This window comes from Tachysurus vachellii, chromosome 15, assembly GCF_030014155.1.
Source record: "Tachysurus vachellii isolate PV-2020 chromosome 15, HZAU_Pvac_v1, whole genome shotgun sequence".
Classification (NCBI taxonomy): Eukaryota; Metazoa; Chordata; class Actinopteri; order Siluriformes; family Bagridae; genus Tachysurus; species Tachysurus vachellii.
In genome coordinates this window covers 3,865,620-3,882,451 of record NC_083474.1, presented here as the reverse complement: position 1 = coordinate 3,882,451, position 16,832 = coordinate 3,865,620, and the positions used below count along the sequence as shown (strand labels likewise).

Sequence of the window (16,832 nt, the reverse complement as noted above, 5' to 3'; positions counted from 1 at the left end):
GAGCAGCTCCATCTGGTGGCTCCACCCTATTTGTTGATCTAGACTGTTGTCTTTGTCCTTTTATAACGAATTTCAATATTTTTACAAAACTATTTCTTTAAAAATCTACAAATGAAAAAGTATATAATAAGTGTAATATGTACTTAATTACTGAATTAATTGCATAATCCATGAAGATCATTCAACACTGTGTCAGTCTTACCGGATTCATTTTGCAGGATGCCTGATACTTCTGTTTGTCTGTGTGTGTGTGTGTGTGTGTGTGTGTGTGTGTGTGTGTGTGTGTGTGTGTGTGTGTGTGTGTTGTGTAATCGTGCGCCTACACACACTCTAAACATAGCGGCAAGCACTGACCCACACACTCTCTCACTTCTCTTGAACAAGACACATTTCACAAAAGCTTCAGATCTATCGAGTGGGAGCAAAAAGAAGAAAGCAGCAAAAACCCAAACCTCAGATGCAGAACTGCAAAAAATAAATAGCCAGGAATTCTGGGAAATGAGACAGAGTTCACTTTTCATGGCAAGTGGATGGAAATCACGCACTAAAAACAGCAAGATTTTCATAAGGACATTCTGAGTGCTTAAGATTATTTTAGCACGAAAAGCTAGTGATTCAGTCAGGAAATCCTCACAGCAGTCTAATGATTGTACAGTAACACAGCCAACACATAATCTCCTACTGCAACCGCAGTGCTGAAATACATCAGTGCGTCCGACGTCCAAAACCTCATAGTAACCAGCTACTCTAACGCTGCCAATATTGCTTCTGACTATTAACTACCCTTTTAACGAGCAAATACAGTTTTGAATGTATAGTTTAGATGACATGCTAAAAAAGAAAGAAAGAAAGAAAGAAAGAAAGGATAGATTATAAGAGAGAACAACATCTGTAAAGATCAATTCAGGAGGCAGGAAATCAACTGGAGGAAATCAACTGCAAAAGGAAAGCAATCTCTCTCTCTCTCTCTCTCTCTCTCTCTCTCTCTCTCTCTCTCTCTCTGTGTGTGTGTGTGTGTGTGTGTGTGTGTGTGTGTGAGTGCATTGGTAAACTGTGTTATAGCCCCTCCTTCAGGTAAACGTGTGAATCTTGGTTTTGTTTAGCGTTCTATATTTAAACTTTCAAAACCAATTTTGAATAATAAATGAACAAAAATGACAGAAATCTGTTAATATATAAACATTTTACAGTAAAAAAAAAATCACATGCAGTGATTACATTGTGGCAATTTATTTAATTTAGATTTTCCTTGATTTTTTCTCACTTGTTTGCACTTTTTTTAGTTGGTTAGACATCAACATGTTGATCATTTACATTTTTTTGCATTTGGAAAACCTTATTTTTATCAAAAGCTATTTAAATTTATTACATTTATATCGCCGGGAAGTTTAGGGTTAATGGTCAAGCTTGGTTGTGGTTTGACACACAACCATCTGTTCATTTGGACAACATATTAACCACTTGGTCTTAAACTAAGGCTGCAATCCACCTCCTTTCTTCTTACACCTCGTTCAAGCTCCTTTGTTTATGATGCTGACCAGCTCATCTCACTATGTAAACCTGCATTACAGCCCAGAGTGTAGTCTGCTATCACAGAGATGGTACCAGGGATGCAGAGCTGGGCTCACCGTTTTGGCAAAGAGGAAATTCAAACCATCAATCCCTAGGATTACTATTAAGGGTAACATGAGGTCCTTGGTGAACAAGATGGATTAGCATGATGCACTGATAAAGAGCCAGCACAAATATGGTGATGGATTCTGTGATTCACCACTTATTGTTAAGAAATAGCGGGGATTGCTGTGTTGTTTAATGAAAAGTGGGGCAACCCTGGACATGTTACCATGAAGGAGTATCTCTGTAGCCAATTCTTAATTCTCAAGTCTCAATTCTACCCACATTCCACCAATTTGCTGACTGAACTACCAGAGAAAATCACTGGATTAACACTGAAGCTTGTGTGTGCAAATGTACAGTAAGCAATACATACAGCTCTACTTCCCTTCACTCCTTGATAGATCAGAGGTGAATATGTTCCTGTTGTTCAGATGCAACCAGTGACCAAAGAAATGGTGAGGAGGTAGGTTTGGAATTCACAAACTAGGACGCACTATCAAACCCCATGGGGAAGACATTAAATCCATGACAGAGTGCATCACACATGACATTATTTTCTGTATTAATTATACTTTACCACTTAATGCAGTATGCTATTTTTCCAACAACAAACCAAGTGACCTGATGGAGCTATTAAATAAGAAGACAGGGGAAGTTGAGTTGTGGGTCATCCAGTTGACCTCATAACCCAGGTAAAGAAGGTGCTAGAGAGGCTAGTGCTGGTCCCTTTTGGGAAACAACTGAACAGAGCACTGGACCATCTTCAGTTTGTAAACCAACCACAGCTGGGAATGGATGACCATCAACCACCTACTGCTGGAGGTATTGTAACAATCATACACTTTGATTTCTCAGCTGCCTTCGATACCAACAGCCTCTTCAGCTAAACTGCAGATGAAGTGGCTGGATCCTGGATCACGGCTATTGGTCTGACAGGTCCCGGTTTGTTAGATTGGGTAGCAGCATGTCCAAAATTTTGGTGAGCAGTAAAGGAGCAAATGCAAGGGGCTGTTCTGTCTCCAAAGGACTTTCACAAGGGACTGTTCTCATGCCATTTGCAGATGTTCTCTGATGGCTCTGAAGGGGTAGGGTGTATTAAAGTTGGACAGGACGCAACACCCCCCCCACCACGACAATACACACTTACACACACTAACACACACACACACACACACACACACACACACACACACACACACACACACACACACACACACTTTTTTTTTACATAGTATGTTAAAAATAGCTGATCTTTAAACATGGTGCATTATTTATTAACACTGGGTGGAACACCATACACCACCTACCTCCTCCCAACACACACACACACACACACACACACCTCTTCCTAATTAGGCACTGTGTGACCCACTGTGTCTTTAAAATCAGTTTCAATTCACACTCACTCTCTATACATGAGGACTCATAATACAAATTATTCAAAATCATTTAATGATTAAAAATGTAAAGCATTTAATGTTCTTAAAAAATAAACTAACCTGTTAAAAATGAAGCTTCATTATTATTATTATTATTATTATTATTATTATTATTATTATTATTATTATTACAAAGAAGTGTAACATAATACATATAAAATAATTTCAAACATAGAATATTTAGAATATTTTAAGAAAAAATATGAATTTATTCTTGAAATCTTGTATGGATATTATTTAAGCACTGGCCCTAAAACATCAGAGCATGATCTTAAAGTAATTAGTTGTATTCTATTCAAATATGCGCTACTGTTATATTATTATTACAAATATTATATTTGTTAAATGCAATGATATTGTTTTTACTCAAATAAAACTGAATTGAAACAGTGTTTTTTATTTTGCGCATCGTTTTTGTATTGTATTGTTATTGTACGTTTTTTCCCTTTAATCTGTGCTTCATTGATACACTAAAAGGAAATGTCAATTTAAAGTTAGTGTTACACATTTAATAAATTAATGAATTATACTTTAACTTTTACACTAATTTGAATGTTAAACTCAGCACCATCATGTACCATTTACAAACCATAAACCTAAAAAAATTCAATAATTTTAAACAAAACAAAGGTAAATGGTAAATTGTTACAATTTAGAGTTATGTAATTCTAGTATGTTTATATTATATATACACTGATTTTTAAACTGTAAAGTATAATTTGAATTTTTTGTAAGGTTTGATATCATAATTAGATATTAATATATTCTTAAGTTTTACTTAAATAACTTAAATGTTAATATTTATGGTAGCCTTATATATTGTATGAAAAATGAGCCTTAGGCTAAAACATAAATTTGTCAATCATTAGTACTTATTATGGATTATTATATGTACAGTGTATACTAGTGTAGTGCTCTTTCTATTATGGGTTGTGTAACTGCACTAAAGTTTATTTACAATATCTTACTGCAAGTGTGGGTTTATGCTTAATTCATTTCCAAGCCCTTTATTATGAAACAAAAAAACAAACAACTTAAATTTTCATGAAAATTGCTCCAACACTATAAAATTACCTTAATTCAGTGCATCGATGTGTGTATACATTTCAGCTATAAATATATACAATAATTTACTGCAGATTTTAGGTGATTGTTATATTTTGATACACATTTTGAACCAGCAAGGTTTTTTTGATTTGGTTAAGGATTAATTTTTATTAAAATTATCATTAAAGGATCAGAATAAGGGACTGAAGTAATATTACACAGTGATTAAATCAAGGCATGTATGGGACAGAGCTTCGTGCAGTGTAGCAGTGATTCTGATTGGTTCCCACACAGGCTGCATAGGCCATGGCATGAGCAATGTAGTTCTGCTCATTAATGCCCTGAAAGAGATGAGCCATGGGTCCTCGAGCCAACACGGCCACATCCTCACCACCATGAGTCTCCGTATCGAGAGGAACTGCAGCCAGCTGCACATAGTCCTTACTCTCTGAGAGACAGACAGACACAGCGAGAACTTTCTAAATAGATTGTTTAACTAATGGCATGAGGCAAAATAGGCAGATAATTACCAACAGCACATGTTGAAGCTATACAGTATATTCTTCTTACCCCACAACAATTAAGACAATTAATAATGACAAATTTCTGTATATTAGATGTCATACATTTAATCTGTTTATAGTTACGTTTAATGCTTAAGAAACAAGTTCCTGTTGTCTCTTTCATTATATTATCTACACCAGCTACACCTTTCCTCGCCAGTTTCTCTTTTCTCTCACTCTTTATTTAAGAAAAGTAAAAAAAAAAAGACAACTCCTCTGTCCCGAAGATGTGGGAAAGATACAGCTTCACCTCTGACTGTTACAATGCACTGACCCTGGAGACTAGAAATGTTCGGTAACGTGTGTGTGTCAGAATATGTGTTGGAGTGTGTGTAGCCCTCACTGGTGTCCACTTTGCGAATGTCTGGTCGTTTGTTGTTGATGATTTTGTGTCCAGGGCCGTTTCCATACATCAGAGTGGTATACGGGAGAAGGTCAGTCCCGTAAACAGGAGATTTACCTTATACGTGGATAAACACACACACACAAAGGGTGTTTAATTACCATTGTCTTCAGACAGAAGTTCCCAAAGACATCCCACAGCTCCTTTATCATGTTGGTATTTTAAAATCTACACACACTTACCCAGAATGCTGTTGCCTCTGAAGGGATACCCATTAAACGAGAGCGAGTGGGAGTGGTCAGCAGTGACAACAGTCAGTGTCTCTTCCTCATTGGTCAGCTCTAGTGCCCGGGCAACAGCGTTGTCAAGGGCGACAGTCTCATGCAGTGCCATAGAGGCACGACTAGCGTGATGTCCCTGATCGATACGTCCACCTGTAGCCACAAAACTCTGACAACTGATCCGGTTCACTCCAGTGTTTTACTCCTTTACACCAGAGCAATTTACAACATTGTTAATCTATTTATAATTACGTTTAATGTTCAACAACAACTTTGTTCGTGTTCTCACTTACATTATAGAAGCTATTAACAGTCGGTGCCTCACCTGTTAAAAAGTGCAGACACTTTCTAACTGTCTGTATAATTATTATAATTTTTCACATTAGAAATAATAGCAAATAATAGTAATATATGTATTCCACTGGGAATTAATAGAAATGAAGCATAATAAACCAATTCATTTTATTTAAAAACAATATTATGATGCAATATATTTTGTATTTATCACAATACTTATATCATATTTAACAGCTGTCAATCTTATGTACATAAAATTTCCTTTAATTTTTTTTTTTTAATGAAATTCCGTTTTTTGTGATGTAGATAAAGATCTGCTTATATTGTATGTTTAAATTCAGAGGTTTAAACTTTGTAGCACTGCTGTATACTAGTGTTATAGAATAGTGTTTAACATTTTATAGTTTGAACCTAATTTCTGGCAATTTTTTTTTCTTTTTACTTTTTGTGCTGTTTCTGAATTCTTTGTGTAACTAAGATATTGTGAAACTTGGTATTGACACCAATAGCATGTTTAAAAACTGTCATTGTTTTCATTTGAATCACACAATTTACTACAATTAATAAGCTTCTATTAAATATTAACCACATTAGCCTCATCACTCCAGTACAAACTGAACTTATTCCCGATTTAAACACATTGCCATATTGATGGAGTGAATGTTATTTTTAATTAATATCGATTGGATGAATCGATTTGATTAGTTGGTAGTTTGGTAGTAGCTGCATAGCTTACCCTCCACCAGCAGAAAGAATCCTCTTGGGTTCTTCTGTAGGATGCGGATGGCTTTCTCTGTCATCTCCGTAATAGAGGGATCCGTGAGTGGGTCTCTCTCCACCTCGAACCTCAGGTCACCGGGTTCAAACAGGGCTAAAAGTTATGGTAAAAAAAATCAAAGACACTGAGTAAGTTACATTCTAGCAGATATAAACAGTCGTTCCTTCACCTCTTCACCTTCACCTCTTTGTTTTCTAAAGAAAAATGTTACTGAGAAACTCCTCAGTCCTGAAGATGTTGAAGAACTTAGCTACATAAATATATCCTTAAAAAAGGGAACATTTTCTGGAAACCTGTGAGGTCCTTCTGACCAATGATTATTATATCAATAGTAATTGAATATATAACACTCACCCATAAGGTAGTCTGTAGTCTTGGGGTCCACCGCATCAAACTCTGTCTTATTCCACACATAGCGAGCAACCTACAGAGCACACGGAAAAAGAAGCCGCTTTAGTTTTTGTACTGAGCTGAGGTTAATGTAGGAATGTGAGCTTGTGGGCACTGTTTACTATCATCACATAACACTGTAGTGCCTTTAACAATGCCAGAATAAGTCTGTGTTAAAAAGCTCTAGTGTATAAGCTCCAACTTTAATCTGTAGGACACATGTTTTACCTCATGGCTCTCTTTTTCCTGTCTTTCTCTGTCTCTCTTTATGTCTCTTCCTTCATTTTTACCTCAGTGTAAGGTAATCTCTGTCATTTTCTCTCATTTTCCATCTGTCTCTCTCTTTTTTCTTTTCCGTTCACACTCTTTCTCTTAGTCTCTCTATACCTTTCTCTCCTTCATGCTGATCCACTCATTTATGAGGTTGCGTTCATCCTCTCTTGTGCCAGCTGATTTCAGGTCAGTGGGGTACTCCGGGTCCACCGTGTCTTTAGGGGTCATGTACTTACGGCCACCACCAATAATCACCTACAAACACCACACACACACTTTTACATTCAGTACTCACACAAAACCTTTATGTGACTTCTGTTTATATACAGACTCACACACTCACATCAATGTCGGTGTTGGAGATGAGCTGGGAGGCAATGTCAGTGCAGCCATCTCTCTTGGCCGCAGCGGGCATGTCTGCGTCACTGTACCACTTCCTGCTGGCACTGTGGGCGTAAGAAGCCGCTGGAGTGGCGTGTTGTACACGGGTCGTTGTTACTATGCCAACTGACTTTCCTATGCACACACACATATACACACACACAGACTGAGTTATTGTGAAGTCCGCAGGTTAGGATCTCTAGAGGATCTTATGCTACTACAATATTATTTAATTCAATTCTGTGTTCATAAGGTAAATTTAATATATTGTTTATATATTATTATTCATTTTGAAGACAAATAACATAATGATAAAAGAAATAGCTTTAATCAACTTTAATATATTTCTATGTCTCTATAAGAAAAAAATTGTGTGGGAGCTTAAAAGAGAGGCAGACAGACAGATGGAGAGACAGATAGACAGACAGGGAGACAGACATACAATAAAAGAGAGGCCAAGACAGGGAGACAGACAGAAAAAGAGAGGTTGACAGACCGGGAGACAGACAGACTGGGAGACAAAGGAGACAAGGACAGTGAGAGAGAAATACAGCCAGTGAGACAGACACAGAGACAGAAAGTGAGACAGACAGAGAAACAGACAATGAGGCAGACATACAGATGGAGAAGGTGAGAGAGACAGCAAAGGAGACTTAGAGAGACAGGAAGGTGCATACCTGCATCTTTAGCCCATTTAAGGATGGATGTGACCTCATTTCCTGTCTGTGTGCGACACACACCATTCCGTGCAGCGGCATTCAAACCCACAATATTCAGATTCGTCTTCACTCCACACAGATACGCTGTCCCTGTTGCTGCGCTGTCCGGGATCTGAAAATCTACTGTGTACACCTGCACAGACCAACACACACAAACACACACGGTGAATTTACATTTACAGTCACGGTATTTGGCAAGTTGCCCTTTCCCAGAGAGTCTTACATTTATCTCATTTATACAGCTAAGCAACTGAGGGTTAAGGCCTTTGTTTAGGGGCCCAGAAGTGGCAGCTTGTTGGCCCTGGGATTCAAACTCATGACCTTCCAATCAGTAGTCCACTGAGATAGCACATGAGTAACCACTGAGCTAGCACATCCCCATATATGTAACAGAAATATATGTGTGTGTGTGTGTGTGTGTGTGTGTGTGTGTGTGTGTGTGTGTGTGTGTGTGTGTGTGTGTGTGTGTGTGTGTGTGTGTGTGTGTGTGCGTGTGTGTGTTTACCTTAGCGAGACCGACATAAGGGAATGTGTCCATGGTCATGACAGTCTCCTCACCTGGACGTTTCTCCAGTTGGCCTTTCAGTATGCGAGCAGCTGTGATAGTAGTGATGCCCATTCCTTCACATAGACACACACACACACACACACACACACACACACACATACACACACACATACACACAGAGGATCATCCATAATCATAATGATTACTGTAGAGAATTAATAAAACACAATTATATTGCTTTATATATTGAACTTTTTTACCATCTCCAAGAAACAGAACAATGTTTTTAGCCACATTAGCATTGAGTTTCCTCCTGAGAGCCGAGTTCAGCGTAGCCTGAGCCTGAGATCTCCAGAACTCCGGGTTCTCCTCGTCCACTGCAAAAAAACAAAACAAAATAAAAAAAAAATTTTAAAAATGAAATATCTGCAGCACTGATTGTATATTAGAATATTATTGCATGCATACACAGTTCAGTACAATACACACTTTCTATGAAATCTGCAATTTTTTAATCTTGTTTTATTTTTGTACCTCATAATATGGATTTATTTATTAGAAAAATGACAAAAGTACTATATTCTGTTACCTGAAGCTACCTGAATTAAGATATTAAAATCAAAATTCAATTCTGTTTTGCTTAAAATTTAGAAGATGATTTCTTTATACATGTGTCTACTTTATTCATGTGTAGCATATTTTTAAAAAATTAAAATTTAGATACATAACATATATTAGCTCAAGAAGATTAAAACAAAGCATTAAAAATTCATTACTCTTTATGGACTTTCCAGAGGCAGTCAGAAGAAAGCACAGGAAACACACCAGGAACCGGATCATGATGTTCAGCAGCGATTGAACCAACTAACCAAAACATCTGGCTCTCGACTGAAGTGAAAGACTAATCACACTCCTAAATCATTAGAGATTACAACTGACCCCTGAGTGTCAGTGGAAAAAAAAAATCTTTATTGCTGAGCAAAGTTCCACCTGTACAGTAACGATTCATGACCCAAGACATTATATAAGAGTCAAATATATAATATCAATAAAATGTTCATATACAGTGTGCAAACAAATCCCACCATGGATATTATAAATAAGGAAATAAATTCAAGCTCATTGAGGTCAAGCCCAAATTTTAAATATTATACAGTCAAAACACAGCAATCATAATTTCATTTTTTTTTTTTACCTAAAAGAAATAAAAGGTGCACAGTTCTTGTTAATCTGTTGAGGAAAATAAAACTGAGAAGAGCAATAAATCAAAATAAATGATCTGCATCAAAATAATTACCTAACGGAAAATTTACATTTGTCATTTTTTAAACTGGTTCAGTTGTTCACAGTCACATAACTTTATTCATTTAAATATTATATTAAATTCATTAGAAGATTAATGGTCATTAATAATTAATGAAGATGTTTTTGTTGGTTTTTATGACCTGCTATATTACACACTTTATCAGGAAAAGGCGAGATCAAAGGCAAGTTCCTGAGAGTGAGATGACTGAAAGGAGGTGGGGTTTAAGAGATAAAAAGAGAATTATTTTTTTGTTTTTATTAGGGATAAAGAGCATTATGGTAAAACAATTTATATTTATATATTTATATAAGTCAAGTAAAGTCAAGTCAAGAAGCTTTTATTGTCATTTTAATATATACTTGACGCAGTACACAGTGAAACCTGGCACAAATTCAAATTATCCCATTGTCTCAAAGCAGCTTTACAGAAGTGTAGAAACAGAAGAGAGAAAAAATAAATAAATATAATATAATATAATATAATGCCCTGCGATGGGTTGGCACTCCGTCCAGGGTGTATCCTGCCTTGATGCCCGATGACGCCTGAGATAGGCACAGGCTCCCCGTGACCCGAGGTAGTTCGGATAAGCGGTAGAAGATGAATGAATGAATGAATATAATATAATATAATATAATATAATATAATATAATATAATATAATATAATATAATATAATATAATAATAAGAAATATAAGAATAAAAATAAATAAATGAATACATACAATTAAACATTAATTAAAAATTTTTCATTTAAAATTGATGATACTATATATCTATCCCTATCCTTACTGACTCCCTGAGATGATATGAGGAAGAAACCTTAAGAGGAACCAGACTCAGAAGGGAACCTCATCATCATTTGGGTGACACTCTACAGAAAATAATGTAAATGTAAATGTAGTCATTTCTACAACAGTTTATAATTGTGCAACCGATAGCTCCTGAGGAACTAATGGGTCATCGTAAATTCTGAGTTCACCACAAACCAAACACTAATTTGGTTCTTTCCTGCCAAAGTCTTCAAATGATTGCTGATGAAGTCCAGACCATACAGCTGACTGACAACAGCAAACAGTGTGCGACAAAAGACAGTGCAAATAAATAATACAAAACACTCCAGGACAGATACACACAATAGCACCAACCAGTGTGCATTCTGGATATTGTACAGTACATTGTGCAGACATATAGGGTTGTAAACGTTTGCACAGACTGTTGCACGGTCTGGTTGTGAGAACCCGAAAGCCTTCTTCTAGATGGCAGGAGGGTGAAAAGTGAGTGTGAGGAGTGTGTGAACTACAAGCTGCCATTAGAAAGAGAAACAGGAAAGTGTATATTTAAGTTAGTTAATTCATGAATAGGGTGTGATAAGTGGTTTCAGGTAAGTGGGTGCTGCTCTGTTTCATTTCATAGGCAAGCATCAATATTTGAAATCTGATGTAGCATGAAGCTGGTGAAGACAAGGTTGCAATGGGAAGGTAGGAAAGACGGGAACAAGTCAGATAGCTGCTTTTTGGTTCAGTTGCACAGATAATCAGATAACTTGCTAGCAGTCATTTTGGACACACAGCTTCTAGCTATACTTTTAGCTATACTTTTTAAAAAGCATTGATAAGACTACAATGTTATGTTAAGTTTCACACACACACACACACACACACACACACACACACACACACACACACATATATAAGCCACAAATTCACATGCAAATTGAGTAGCTGTGAGTTTGATCAAACGTGTAAATTTTGATACGGTAAACATTAAAGAGCGCTTTCTCTTCAGATTTAAACACCTGTAATAAGACGATATTCCGAAGTTCCATCACCATCTAGTGGTTCTGCCTAGTTTACACACACACACACACACACATGCACATGTCAAATGCAAAAACATTTACAGGAATTTCATATATAGCAAAAGCACAGCACACAGTGTGTCAAACATAAACATGTGCACCAAAAATACAACACAGATTCATAACAATGCACTGGAGCAAACACACATACATACATACTGTACACACACACATACACACATAAACAATCACACACACTCATACACACACACACACACAAACACACACACACACACACACACACACACACACACACACACACACACTTTTCAGTTCCAATGCTCCAATTCTAGTTTGTAATAAGTTGTGTCACACAATGCAACAAGTGTGTAATTGTTTATTTATAGCCAATAAATTTAGCTTGTATGAGTGTTCATCAGCTGACATTACCACATGAATCTGACACTGAAGATGGTTCATGTGAGTTAAAAAAATAAACAAATTTCCAGACTTACTGCAGTTCAGCCCTCTGTGTTTCATCTAATTCCAGCCATGATCATATCAGCACTCTAAGTGGACACTATAAACTTTTCCTCAGCACATCAAGGCTCATTTGTTGCTTTGTTGTTATAAAGTTGAACCTTCAAATAGTTCCTAGTAATGTATACAGTAGTTTAGCTTTCATTTTCTGAATGTTTTAAAGCACACACATTCCGTTTTAGTTTTTAATCCTAATCTCTGTGGGACGAATGTTATGTGCCCTCATGATATTTCTCTGTACTCTGATTTATAGAGCATCAAGTGGAGAACCTTGTTGTGTAAATATCAGTTTCCAAAGCAACGCCCTTACTTTTACTTCTACTTCTGTCTTTCAACTTCAACTGCTGTCTTTCAACCTCAACTTCTATGATTGCCTTTCAAAGCCTAGACATTTTTTAGACTAAAATAAGAGGACTTTCAACCTCAATTCTACTTCTACTGCTGTCTTTCAACCTCAATTCTACTTCCACTGCTGTCTTTCAACCTCAATTCTACTTCTACTGCTGTCTTTCAACCTCAATTCTACTTCTACTGCTGTCTTTCAACCTCAGATTTTATTGTTGACTTTTAAAACATAAATACAAAAAAATACAAAATACAAATGCAGAAATACAATGCATTTAAAGTATTTTATAAAATTATTACTTTTTTTTGACATCATTGATCCTAGTCAAGTTAAGGGAACTGCCATCTCCTGGGTAAGGTCTTATTTGATTGATCATTATCATGTATGAATACCAAAGTTGGTGTTCCACAAAGTTCTTTTTTAGGCCCACTGCTTTTTTCTCTTATGTATGCTACCTCTGGTTAAAATTGTTTATAAATAAGATATAAGCTTGATGACACACAGATGTATGCTACAGTAACACCTGATGAGAGGCACTAACTTAATAAAATTGAGGAATGTTTAAAGGACCTTCCTCCAAACTTTCTCCTAGGTAATTCTGACAAAACAGAATTCCTTGTACTAGCACCACATGAGCCGGACATACTAGTAGTGCAGCAGTAAGAGACCTTGGTGTGATTATTGACAACAGTCTTTTATTTGATGCACATGTAAATAATATTACTAGGATAGCCTTCTTTAATCTCAAAAATATTGTTACAATAAGGAATAACATTTTAATTCAAATTTCATTTGTCACAGGCCTAATCATACACAGTACAACATGCAGTAGAATGCTTTTTAATTTTTAATCAAATTCAATTCATTTGTATAGCACTTTTAACAATTCACATTGTCTCAAAGCAGTTTTACAGGAATATCGAAACAGAAGAGAAAAAAATAAATATATATATTCCCATTTATTAGAAGTGGTTGGTAGTTTCTCTCCTGCTTTGTGCCAAGGTTCACCATCAACTCTTTTTGTGTCTGACCTTTAAGAGGGGGTTGTTCTGATACCATATCTACAGGTTTTTAATTTCCTCTAGATAGGCCTTCTCATTGTTGTTGGTGATCAGAGCTATTGTCTTCGTCAGCAAACTTGACAATGGTGGTAAATTTACAGACTCTTCAAGAGAGAGGTTAAACACTGGTGCTAGTTGGTCACCACCAAGGACCTGATCTAAGATGCCTTCTGGTCCTTCTGTCTTCCTGATATTAACGCTCCTGAATAGCTTCCTCACAAAATGCCCAGAGATAATGAATGTGTTTCCACCCCAGCACTCTACAGATGCATGATATTTGTAGTGATGTGAAGCTGCAGCCTCAAAGCAAGCATAAAAGGTGTTTAGTTCGTCTGCCAGAGAGACGTCCGCATTTACCGTTCTAGAGGATGCTGTTTTGTAGTCTGTTATTGTTCTCAAATGTGTCATTATAGAATGCAGAAAAACTAGTTCATGCACCTCTACATTGGACTATTCTAATGCCTTATTGTCTGGATGTTCCTGTAGGTGCATAATCTTCAGTTTAATCACCTCTAGAACAAGAAGATATGAACACATCAGTCCTATCTTATCTACACTTAACTGGCACCCAGTCAAATTTTGTATTGATTATAAACCAACCTATACACCAGTAAATGGTCCCACACCACAGCACCTGAGCTAACATTTTTTTTTATCCATGTCTAGTTCAATCAAAAGGTGCAGGCTATTTGTTAGTAAATCAAGTATTTAAGGCTACAACAAGAGCAGAGCTTTCTCTTACAAAGCACCACAGTTATAGAACAGCATTTCTGTTAGTGTTTGACACTCTGACAGTCTAAGTGTTTAAAGCACATTTGTTTAATCAAGACTTTTGTGAATAATTTTTCTCAGGTAAAGGAGCAAAGCTGGAGGCTTTCTGGGCATCAAGTGTTTTGGTGAACTGGAATGTTTGTATGTTGTTGCCCCCCCACACTCACATGTTCACTCAGGTTTGTTGATGGTGGAGTGACTGGATGATTTATGTCCCAGGAAGCCCTCATGTATGTGTCACCTTCTGACTCTCCCTTTAAACCATGCTGTTAAAGCTAGTTAAAGCTAGTCCCTTGCACTTTGCGCACATTGTACATTGTACTTAAATATCATATGATTATCAAAGCATACCAAATATATTCTCTCTCTCTCTCTCTCTCTCTCTCTCTCTCTCTCTCTCTCTCTCTCTCTCTCTCACACACACACACACACACACACACACACACACACACACAATTCCTGAAAGACTAGTGTTCCTGATCACTTCTGCTCATCGGACTTGCCTGATCTATTCTGATGTCCTACTTCTGTTTGGAGTCACATCGCTTGGAGGCTACTTGCTGCTATAGCGATGACTTAACATGGATAGCCTGGCGATACATGGGATTGCTGTGGATAGTACCACTTGGAAACCAAGGAGATGGCTTTGTATTGCAATTGCCATGATATTTTTTGTGCTTTTCAACTTCTACTGCTGTCTTTCAACTTTAACTGCTTTCTTTTAAATTTTACTTCTTTCCTTGTTGACACACGTTTTTACAAATGTTTACATTTATTTGAAATTTTAAATTACAGGTTCTGTTTACATAAATGTATAAAAAACATGAGATTACAATTGTCCTGTTTTTTTTTTTTTTACATCTAATTAAACTTGGAAGTCCAAATTATAATTTAGTTAAAAAGTACTTACATACCGTTCTTAGGCAATTTAACTGAAACTGTAGAGAGAACAAAATTAATAAAATAAATTCTGTGAACAATAAACTATAATTGTGTAAATGGTACAAATACACTAAAAACAACACTTTAGTATAATAATTGATACATACAAATACATAACTATAATTACTGTACAGTTACTCTGTTTTTAAACTAAATTTTAATGAATTTTAAAATATTGACGTCAAAGAAAAGCCACAAGCTTTAGCCACAAGCTTTTAGACAGCACCACTGTCACTAGAGAATATTAAAGAAGAGGTCCAGATAATAGATTTTAAACAAGAAACCTATAGAAGGCCAACTCATGAAGCCTCATAAGCTTCAGACTGAGTCTCTATCTAAGGTCAAATGCTTGACCACCAATAAACCAATCCTCATCTGAATCCCGTCTTCATCAGCTTGTCTGTTTATTCTTAAGTTCAATGAAAACCTATTGCTTAATTTGTAGTCAGATTGTGTGAGCTAGCCTGAGGCAATGTAGCAATTTTCCTGCATTTCCATGAGTTATTGTTCTATTAAATTTTCTGAATATGAGAACATTCCCGCATAAATCACGTATCACAATTACTATGAAAAGTCTGTTTCCTAATAACATTAACACATTTCTAATAAGAGACTTTCCTGAACATTGTGGTGAAAGTACTGATTGTTGTGTAAATTCTCAGTACTGGGTATAGTTCATGGAGTCATAAAAGTGGACGTCTTTAGGTTTCCACATGCTTTGTATTTGCATTATTAACACTGTGTTAATTCATCACTACAAAACTTTAATTAACACATTGTATTATTTAAATATGCAAAGTGTTAGATTAAAGTTGTTCAAGTAGCAGTGTAAATAAATTCAGTTCTGTAAGTGCTGAAATTTTAATAATAATTTTATATATTTGAATGCTTTATTAATCATTTTTTAAATTGTGGGTTATGTTCGTAAAGTTATTGAACACATCACATAGGATGAACATATTATATTGTAGTGATTGATTCCTTCATATTATTTATTTTTTTATTTATAATTCTGTATTAAAAGATAATATTTCAATTATTGGCCATATTCTGTGTCTTATACATTATATATTTTCTTTCTACTTGAATGTTTTTCTTTATTATGTTACTGATGTTATATATATTATTTTTATATTTTATATAATTATATAATTTTATAAACATATGAATATTTTTTTCTTTCTCTTTATGTTTTTACTTCAAAACTGTAAAATTGTATTTTAAACTGTATTAAAGGTGCTCTATAAATAAAAGTATTAAACTTGGTTACACCAACAAAGTTTATGCTATGACTAAATATTACAGGTGACCGAAACCTTTCAAATTTGTAATCTGAGATGGCCTAAATTTCTAAAACAGCATATGATCAGTTAATGAATTAAAAGTTATGCTTTTTTAAAACATTAAATTCTTACAATTATCCACAATATTT

At 35.7% G+C, this 16,832-nt stretch overlaps 1 protein-coding gene across 1 annotated transcript; it reads right to left on the bottom strand.

Moving 5' to 3' along the window:
* Positions 1-4,032: 4,032 nt before the first annotated feature.
* Positions 4,033-9,565, bottom strand: alp3 (alkaline phosphatase 3). The gene is made up of 11 exons (XM_060888698.1): positions 9,413-9,565; positions 8,897-9,013; positions 8,634-8,749; positions 8,087-8,261; positions 7,372-7,544; positions 7,143-7,283; positions 6,720-6,789; positions 6,324-6,458; positions 5,252-5,443; positions 5,010-5,126; positions 4,033-4,551 (listed from the first exon to the last, which is right to left on the bottom strand). Exons 1-11 carry the CDS (start codon positions 9,474-9,476, stop codon positions 4,334-4,336), a joined length of 1,518 nt encoding a protein of 505 aa, XP_060744681.1. The 5' UTR covers positions 9,477-9,565; the 3' UTR covers positions 4,033-4,333.
* Positions 9,566-16,832: the final 7,267 nt, after the last annotated feature.